The sequence below is a fragment of the Sipha flava genome, unplaced genomic scaffold, assembly GCF_003268045.1.
Source record: "Sipha flava isolate LNK unplaced genomic scaffold, YSA_version1 419_pilon_pilon, whole genome shotgun sequence".
In the NCBI taxonomy this organism is placed as follows: Eukaryota; Metazoa; Arthropoda; class Insecta; order Hemiptera; family Aphididae; genus Sipha; species Sipha flava.
Window position 1 is genome coordinate 1,921 of NW_020273143.1, and position 10,344 is coordinate 12,264.

At 31.2% G+C, this 10,344-nt stretch overlaps 4 protein-coding genes across 4 annotated transcripts; 2 read left to right on the forward strand and 2 right to left on the reverse strand.

The window, feature by feature from the left end:
- Positions 1–2,094: 2,094 nt before the first annotated feature.
- LOC112688900 (zinc finger BED domain-containing protein 5-like) lies at positions 2,095–4,439 on the reverse strand. Its single transcript, XM_025562317.1, has 3 exons — positions 4,174–4,439; positions 2,399–3,297; positions 2,095–2,336 (listed from the first exon to the last, which is right to left on the reverse strand). Exons 1-3 carry the CDS (start codon positions 4,437–4,439, stop codon positions 2,095–2,097), a joined length of 1,407 nt encoding a protein of 468 aa, XP_025418102.1.
- Positions 4,440–5,664: 1,225 nt separating this feature from the next.
- On the reverse strand, positions 5,665–6,084 carry LOC112688901. Its single transcript, XM_025562318.1, has one exon. The coding sequence runs from the start codon at positions 6,082–6,084 to the stop codon at positions 5,665–5,667; it is 420 nt and encodes a 139-aa protein (XP_025418103.1).
- A 335-nt stretch (positions 6,085–6,419) lies between these two features.
- LOC112688899 lies at positions 6,420–7,070 on the forward strand. The gene has a single exon (XM_025562316.1). It carries the CDS (start codon positions 6,522–6,524, stop codon positions 7,068–7,070), a length of 549 nt encoding a protein of 182 aa, XP_025418101.1. The 5' UTR covers positions 6,420–6,521.
- Positions 7,071–8,916: 1,846 nt separating this feature from the next.
- On the forward strand, positions 8,917–10,000 carry LOC112688902 (EPM2A-interacting protein 1-like). The gene is made up of 3 exons (XM_025562319.1): positions 8,917–8,970; positions 9,130–9,250; positions 9,516–10,000. The coding sequence occupies exons 1-3, from the start codon at positions 8,917–8,919 to the stop codon at positions 9,998–10,000; spliced, it is 660 nt and encodes a 219-aa protein (XP_025418104.1).
- Positions 10,001–10,344: the final 344 nt, after the last annotated feature.

Below are 10,344 nucleotides of genomic sequence, written 5' to 3' on the forward strand. Positions count from 1 at the left end.
AGGGCCAAGATTATATAAAAATTCAGGATGGATGCTATCTCTACCTGGGGCTTTCCCTGTTTTGATGTCGCGAATGGCAGCTATCAACTCCTGAACACTGAAGCATTCTTTGAAGATAGGATGAGGTTTAGAAGTAGCTAGGATCTTCCGTAACATATGTTTAACTGATCTATTTTGCTCTTTTGATACAGTGCCACAAGAATTTTTGATTAGGATCGAGGCTATTGCCTGTGGCTTGATCTTAGTTTGTGCGTTTTTAAATCTATTTTTGCCTTCTAGTCTTTTTAGTAATGCCCATGCCTCGCGACTACTTCTTTTCATGTCAAGGTTTTCAACCGTTTCGATCCATCTCTGACGCCTGGCGTCATCCAATGAGGCAAGTAGTTTTTTCCCTTTCTCCGCAGTTTGATGTGTAGTATAATCATTGTATAGTTCTTCAGATTCAGCAGTCCACCCAGGTATATAGTTTTTTCTGAAACCTCTTGGAATATTTATTTTGGCTGCTTTGAATAATAATTTTTGGAAGCGTGGTAGTGCATTCATACATCTGGGTATGCGATTTATATTTTGTTCTATATACACCTTAAACTGTTCCCAATTAGCTTTTCGGAAGTTCCATCTAGAGATTGGCCGTGAGCTATTCAGTTGGAAACTGAGCCCAATTTTGATCATAATTACCCTGTGTTGGCTATTGGGAAAAGAACCGATGATAGATCTTTCTGCTGGGAAGGGGATACCATCATCATTGAGCGTTATCATAGACAAATCCGGGTTATAACCTGCATTCCACCTAGCTGACCAAAAAGTATGTGGGCCTTTAAGATCCTGAAGTATATAGAGGTCAGATGCAGAGATCCAATCTAGGAGAACTTCTCCATCCTCATTACTACTATCATAGCCCCAAGTGGTGTTGTGACTATTGAAGTCCCCTGTAATCAAGGCAGGCTTGGCGATTTCTACAAGTGAATTTTCTTCCCATTTTACGTTTGGTGGTATGTAAGTGTTATAGATGTTGAATCCATTTATGTTTACTGCTATAGTGACTGTATCCCCTATAATTATGGGAGGAGCTGCGCAAAATTGTAAGATATTTGACTTGATGTAAATAGATAAACCATATTTATTATGTTGGTGTTGGCAGGCAAGATTGAATCCATTGATAATGAACTTGGATATATTGGCATTCGGAACAACATGAGTTTCTTGTAATGACAGTATGGAGGCTCCATATTCTTCAGCTAGCTTTTGTAGATATTCGCATTTTGCCTTTGTTAGCCCTTCGACATTTATTTGGAGGACAATTAACTCAAGGCTGTTTACGTCAGTAAGACTTAAAACATTGTCAGAGCCCTTACAAGGGCTATTTTCAATAAAGTGTGGGATTGCATTCATTGTCGTGTGATCATTTGAGTGATGGACGACGGTCTGATTACTGGCTATTGGTCGGCTTATCTACTTGGAATGTAGAGCGAGTGGCAGGGGTGGCCTCGTGCAGGCTGCCAGTATACACCCCCATTATTTATTATAGTTGAAAACAACTATCGCCCAGCGCGGCACGTTTGATCTTCACCAAACCTAAGTATATAAGGGGGTTGGGAACAGACCAATATTCAGATGTGGTTTACAGGTAAAGACGCAAGCACCTTCACGCCACATTATTTCTTATATTAATGTTATTTTTATATGCTAAATAAACAGTTAAAATTTCAATTGAGTGTTTTATTTAAGTCTATCCTTTAAAAACTTAACCATCATATACGATTTATCGACGGCACGCAACAGTAGTAATTCACAGTCATCTGTTTGCACCAAGGATATAAATGGGTTGCGAACCCAGTCATACTGTTTCTCATTCAAGTTTGGAAAATAATATTTCAATGACATTTGCAAGGCCTGCAAGTGACTTCTTATGGTTCCCAGAACATCAGGATTAGAGTTTTCTTGATTTGTAAAAAGTGGAAACATAGCTGTGTTCCCTTGATCCAAGTTTGTACACCAAATGGAGATTTTTTATTGAAAAGCTGAAAGTTTGTCGGTGGAAGTTAAAACATTTTCTAATGGCCCTTGCAAACTAGAATTAACTAGGTTAAAATGCTAAAAAATGTCAGCCAAGTACGCAAATTTTGGTATCCAATCGTGATCTTCCAAAAAACTTGTAAATTCTTCATTGTCCTCTTCCATGAAAAACAGTAAAAGTTCCTCTTTAAGTTCACAGAGACGTACTAAGACCTTTCCTCTTGATAACCACCTCACTTCGGTATGGTACAACAAATTTGTAAAACCAGCATCCATTGAATTACAAATTTCGGCAAAAATCCTACTTTTCAAGGGCTTTCCTTTAATGTAGTTGACAATATGAACATCATTAATCAAAATAGAATTGAGATTACTACCCAACGTTTTGTCATTAGCGCTTCTCTGTGGATGAAACAATGAGTCTTAACGATTAATGGGTTTTTCATTTTAGCGAGTGTAACAAATCCTTTGATATTCCCGGTCATACTTGGAGCTCCATCAGCGCAAATTCCAACACAGTCACTCCACGATATTCCATTATTTTCAAAAAAAACATTGATTGTTTCAAAAATGTCTTTGCCTCTTGTACTTGTTTTTAACTCTTTCAAACACAAAAACTGGTTTATAATGTCATAACCAACAACAAAACGAACAAATCCTATCATGTAACATTTTTCGTCGCTAACAGTTGAATCGTCAACTTGAAGTGTGAACCGAGAAAGTTTCATCTTTTCTACGGTGTGTTGTTTTATATCTACAGACATATAATTTATGCGACGAGTAATAATGTCATTAGACATTGGTATCTTATCTATTTCAAGAGCCACTTCATCTCCAATCATTATTCGCACCATTTCCTTACACGCAGGTTTGATTAAATTTTTTCCAATATTATGCGCTTTCATGTTGTTAGCAATCATTTGGGAAACAACAAAACTAGCTTCGAGAGCCCTCTCAGAAATTTTAACTTTTTTTGTGAACTTGATTCCTTCTTTTTTTTGGCTACTTAAAAGTCTTTTGAAATAGTGAATATCTTTGCACTTCAAGTGAAAATGTTGTTTAATAAAATGTCTGTTTAATTTGTTGGGCACCATCGATTCGTTGGTAAATGTTTTTCCGCATATGATACACTCGGGAATAGGTTCATCTTTTGGACCACACCATGTGAAACCAATGGATATATAAGATTCATCGTATAACCGACACTTACCTTTAATCTGTTTTAACGTTCCAGAAGTTGATGGTGAGCTTTCAATTAGTGTCGAGGTCCGAGTAATAAATCTATCCATACATATAGCAAAATAATAATAATATTATTTTCGATTTTTCACAAATAAATTATTATTACCTGCACTCGCTAACGAAAAATACAACACTGTCAAGGTTAAGTATAATAAAATATATACTAAAAATACTTAAAAAAGTTTATAGTATTTAATACAATTTAAAATGAAGAATTACAATTTTAACAAAAATAATAAACACTTTATACTAACTTGAAATAATAATTCACATTAATCAGTAAAGTATATAATAGTCGTGCGTAGTGACTGTAGAAAAACTGACCCGTTTCAGATAACGTAACGTTGTCGCATGTCGAACGAACGTATTTATCGAATCTATAGTGTTAACTATAAATATAAATAAATAATACAAAGAAAAGAATTTTGCGGTATCTGTGCCGTTTAGTGTAAACAATTATTGCGTTATTTGACTGTAGTAGCAATCACATGATTACCGTTACAATAATACGATTATTTTCGAAAAATATTCTATATTTTTAAACTTTTCCCCAAGGTTTTCTTGTCACCCCTAGATTGGATCCATGTCACCCCGGTTGAGAACTACTGCCATAGTATAAGACTTATAAGCCCCCCAAATCTCAAACTCTTATTTCACCTAATACTTTGAAAAATAATACTACTATTAGTAAAATTTGAAAATGCGCAGTAGCTTATAAAGAATATTACTACCGTTTCATGATGGAATAAAATGTTACTAACTTCCTACTGTACCTCAAATAAAATGACTGACTGATTTCATTATTGTCCTATGTTGCCTATGTAATTTTTTATCAGTGTCCATTTTGTTTTATTCTGTGTTGTTACCAAACCTTATCAATAATAGTAACTGGATCTTTCTTCTTCAAGCTTTTACAGTCCATTTAGGACCATCGCTGCCTCAACCACATCTTTCCACCTATCTCTGTCTTCACTATCTTCAATCCTTATTAATTCTGAGATTTCCGTGAGATCCATTTTCACTCTGTCCTCCCATCTTTGTCTTGGTCGACCTCTAAGTCTTTTACCGCTTAGTCTTCCAGTGAAATGATTTTTTGCAATACCTTCCGATCTCCAAATATGGCCCGCCCATTCTAACCTTTTACTTTTTAGATACGAACTTATAATGGGTTTATTGAACATTTAGTACAATTTTTGGTTAGTTCTTCTTATATATTCACCATTCTCAATTACAGGGCCATAGATTCGACATAGTACTTTTCTTTCAAATATGTTTAACTTTTCTTCATCTCCCTTAGTTACCGACCAGGTTTCACAGACATACATCAAGACCGGTCGTAAAAAAAAAAAAAAGTAGTAACTGGATCCAAATAAACCAATATTTTAATGTGGAAATAAACTTAAAAAACTTTTAAGCATAGAATAAAGAATGAAGAACGATTTTTTATATTTTGTGAAGTGAAATTTTAGATTGTGTAGTAAGTAATTGTTTAACCTCTTTCTCAGATCTAACCTTACATTTTTAATCAACATACGATTTTCCAGCAGCTCTATTATGTTTACGTTTATTCTTTAACCATTGGCTTGGATCTGCAAAACCTTTTCGTTTTCTTTTGACTGCTAGAAATATTATATAGATTAGATTAATTATTATATTATAACCTAATTTACACTCGAATCAATCATATTATTACTTGGTCTAATTTTTTCATTAAATTTATGCTAAACTAATTACAACTGAATGTAGTAAAATAATGTAGGGTTCTAAAATTAGTAGTAATAGTTAATAATAGTCGTAGTTTATTTTATGTTTTATGCACTGAATATTTTGAAAAATTACTTGGAAATCATGTTATTGATAAAAAATTAAATAAAAAGTTACTGTTATCGTAAATATATATATAGAGAGAAATGTGGACGAAGAACATGGATATCGTAAGCTGGGGAAAATCTAAAAATAAAAATACACGGTTTCATCCGATTATCATTTTTTTTTTTTTTTAATTGTAAGAACGCTACCTGCACAATCGTGTGATACCGGTCTGAACGAAGTACAATAAATATGTAAAGAAAAAAAAAAATTAAAACTAAACACTCACGATCGTGCCACGCCGCACAGTGGGACAAATGCCATATCTAGGTGGACAAAACTGACAATTTACGTATTGAATCATATTTATACTTATCAATACAATTAAGATATATATTAATAAAGAAACAAATATTTATGTTTATTTTAATTTAATTAGTAAATCTAATTAAAATAATTTATAAAAAAATTTTTAACAAAAAATATAAAAAACAATCAACAAGCAATCTCATCAAAAGTTAATTTTAATGTTCATGTTATTGGTCATCGTCAGTCATCGAGTCTACTATTAACAAAGGTAACACGTCTTCGGGAAGCTCATGCATTTTTGATTTTGACAGCTAAATCTCCAACATCTATGGTGGTAAAACAGCCATCAGCATCTGCGCAAGCTAGCAATTGGACAGAAAAATAACCTTTATAGTTTATATTTCTTGAACCTATATTAGCAAACTTCTGGACTCGAAAATGTTTGCCATCTATAGATCCAACGCAATGTGGAAAATTCCACAGTGAGTTATAACGAACAGCTATAGTTCTCCAGGTGTTTTCTGTAGGAGCTGCCATAAAAATCGGCTGAAGAATTGTCCATATTGCGTTACACGTTTCAAATACTATTAATCCAATAGTTGATGCACCTCTCTTAAAATTAAACGCAAGCTGTTTGAAGTATACACCGGTAGCTAAAAATCTGAAAAACATATTATCTTGATTGTATACAAGCTGTTTTTTAATCATGCTCACTTAATAGCCAATAGACACCTATTTTAAAATAAAAAAACATCACTTCACTCGCAAGCAAATCTTCTACTAACATTCTTATCAAATTATTGCCATTTTCCATATGTTATTATTAACAGATATGTCGTTTACCTCCTTGCTACTTTTTTAAACTACCATCATTCAATGCAGTTTCATATACGTTTATAATTTACTAAAACATTTAATCAATTTACTGAACTTAAGATCAGCGTAGTCAATAAGCACTATAAAAATTCATTAAAAAAAATAGTTGTTACCTTTTGACATTATAATTCCCCCTTTATTTACTTTATTTTCTCGTAGCTCAAGAATTCAAAGAAGCATGGAGATTATTACGCATAACCTATACAAGATCAATAAAATTGCCTGCTAGTGGATCTCCAGCGAAAAAGTTAACTCAAAAAACTCAAAATATGATAAAAGAAATGGATTTTATAAGACTGTATGTTAATGCAAAAAATAATCATGACCTACCGAGCAATTTACCACCATTGCCATCTCCAGAGCAGCAAAATGATGATGAAGAGGACATCATGCAATCAGAACAGAATTTAGAAGTAGTTGGTGATGGTATAAATGAAAATAATGATTTAATTATTCCACAGCCTACAACAGATTCGTTAGTAAAAAAGAAGAAAAACACTTCCAATACTGATGATGTTGAAAAATGTGTTATGGAATACATTAAAAAAAAAGGACAACCTAAAGCTGAAGAAAGTCCAAAAAAATTATTTCTTTTAAGTCTATTACCGGATTTAGAGTTGATGAATGATCGTCAAATGAGGCGTTTCAGAACAAAAGTTAGTGAACTAATAGATGAAATATTATCTCCAGTAGATGAAGCTCTTAGTATTTCATCTACTCCTTCTTCAAGCCAAAACACATTTTCATCGACTTCGGCAAGTGCATCAGAGCAAATACCCTCAGTGAATTGGTATACTGAAGATGGTCAGTATGCGTGAAATGAGTGGCAAACGATTGCAAACAATCCCTCGAGCATTAACAATAATAAATAATTTAAATTTTTTTTTAAAGTTTGTCAGAAAATTTTTTTTCTTTTTTCAATTAGTTACTATTACCTACAGTTATAAATGTTATATTGAAAAGGTTATTATGAAAGTTTTTTTTTATTATTATGTTTTTAATTTCAAAAAGTTTTTTTTACATTTTTTTTGTTCATTTTCATTTTTCTATTTATAATTTTTATTTGATTAAAATATTATTATATAATTATCTTAATGTTATCAATAATCGTTCTTCTACTCCAATTGGTTCTCTCCAGAATGTTTCTTGCTTTTTAATTGATGGCCCAACCAAGTTCACGATTTGTTGAAAATGTGTGAGATTCATTCTGTAGAATGATTTAAATTTGTCCGGATGTTGGTTTAATTTGTTTGCAACAATAGTAGCACTATGTTTTAAATTAATTAGGTTCGCAGGATGCACCCAGTATCTTCTTTTTTTTTTAATCATCTTCTTCTTTCGATTTAACCACCATTGCAGAACAATAATGTCATCATCGGACGACATCTTTAGACCAACTAAAATGAACTGAGTGAACTAAATGGTGGGTAGGTGAAAAAAATATTTATGAAACAAATTTGTTCTATGTGTATTGACCATGAAATATGTTTCGTGTGATTCATTGTAAGAAACAAATCTTATGAAACAAATTTCTTATGTGTGTCACCGGCCTAATAATTCATTTTTGTTAAAAAAAAAAAAGTTAAAAAAATTCAAATTACATGAAAAGTAAAAAAAAGTAAACGATCATACAACTATATAATTAACTATATACCTTAAGGATTATAAATACATGCTTATATTTTTGGTATAAATCAGTACTTTTTTTTACTCGTCTATACCAAGTAATGAAAAGTTTATTTTTTATACACTTACCAGAATTCTTGTATTTCGCTGGAAAATGCGTTGGTTAAATAAAAAAACAATATGATTTTGAAAAGTATAGACTTTAAGCTAACAAAGAAAAAAAATCACACGAAACGGATGATTACGTCAATTTATATTATACTTCAAGGGATACGTTTTTTTTCATAAAAACAACAGCTGTGTATAAAACCATTAGGTAATAGTGTATCTATGGCAAAACACCGATGTTTGAGAAGTTGTAAATCATACATATTAATTTATTAGATATATTTATAACATTTATATATATTTTAAATACAGTTGTGAAAACTTAACTTTAAGACATTTTTCCCACCTAGATTGTAAATGTGTCCTACTGTGCGCCGTTAGTATTATTATTTTCGTGTTTTGTAGTAATTATTTTAAAAATGTCTGTTAAAAAGCGTAAAATCGAAGACGAAAATAGAATTTTTAATAGCTTATGGGATAATGAATATTTATTTATTATTAACAAACAAACTAAACCTCAATGTTTAGTTTGTTTAAATATTATTGCAGTACTAAAAGAATATAATTTGAAAAGACATTACATGATAAATTATTCGTCCAAATATGATAAATACACCGGTGTCGCAAAAAAGAATGTTGTAATTGATCTGAAGAGAAAACTCCAATCTCAACAAAATGTGATGGTAAAAGCAACAACTTCACAACAATTAAGTTTAATGGCATTATATGTTATTTCTAATGAAATTGCTAAATCTAAAAATCTCTGAGTGACGGTGAATTTATTAAAAACTGTGCAATAAAAATGGCTAAATTAATAAACGAAAATAGAATTGCGAATGAATTTGAAAAAATATCTCTTTCAAGATGTACCGTGACACATCGTTTAGCTGACACTGATAGTGTTATTCGTGAACATTGCAAACTATAATGATGAATTGGGCATATTTTTCAATAGCATTAGACGAAAGTACTGATGTTTCAAACGTAAGTCAACTTTTAATATTTGTTAGAGTTATTTCTCCACAATTTGAAATTTATGAAGAACTTTTAGAATTGTGTTCCTTACATGGATCAAACAAAGGAATTGATATTTTTAATACTGTAAAAAATGTAATTGGACCATTTGGAGGTTTCAAAAAATAGGTTGTGACTGATGGTGCAAAATCTATGGTTGGCAAAAATATTGGTTTTGTTGGATTATTGCGCAAATCAGATATTAATCTTCCTGCAATACATTGCATTATTCATCAAGAAGCGTTGTATGGTAAAATAATGAAATTGATAACATTATGAATATTACAACTGATACCACTTATTTTGAAAATCAATAAGTTGATAAACAATTTCTATGTTCATTAGCATTTTTAACAGTTATTTTTCAACATTTAAATAAACTAAATTTACAACTACAAGGTAGAAAACAAACAATATCTCAAATAAGTTAAATTTAGATGGATTCAGAAAAAAATTTTAACTGTTTAAAAATGTATTTGTTGAAAATAAATTAATACATTTTCCGTGTTGTGAAGTTATAAAACAAGGATTTGATAATGAATTTAATTTTGAACATTGCATTACCCACATTGATGAATTAATTGTAGAGTTCAAAAGACGATTTGAAGAAGTTGAACTTATGCGTCCTCAAATAAATTTATTTAATAACCCTATGGCAGTTGAAATTGAAAAGCAAGATCCTTCACTTCAATTAGAATTATGTGAGTTACAAACAAATCCATTTTTATCTGCAAAAGAGATTGATGTGTCATTTTGGAAAACATTACCAGTTGAAAAATATCCAATTCTAAGAGATTTCGCATTAAAAATGTTTTCTATGTTTGGAACCACATACATATGCGAATGTACATTTTCGAACTTGAAACATATTAAATCGAAGGAAAGAAATCGTTTAACAGATGAAACCTTGGGACATTTACTAAAAGTTTCAACTACAGAAATAGAAGTGGATTTTACTAAATTGTCTATTGGAAAATCTCATCCTCAAGTATCACATTAAATAATAAGTGTAAATATAAATAAATAAAGATAAAAAATAAATATTAGTAAATTTGAAGGACTTTTTTTTTGCTTTCTCCTATGCACTGCGGCCAGCTAGATTTTAAAGTACTTAAAAGTGGACCGCTAGTTACTTTGAGTTGCCCATCCCTGTTATAGTAGATATTGTAAATAAAAATGGTAATTTATTTAAAAAAAAATTATAATGAGAATGTGAGATTGAATCGTTTATTTATGAAACACTTAATGGTTTTATTTTTGGGAAAACAAGAGTTAACATTTCGTGGTCATGATGAGAGTAGTGATTCATTAAATAAAGGGAATTTTAGAGAATTGTTTGATATG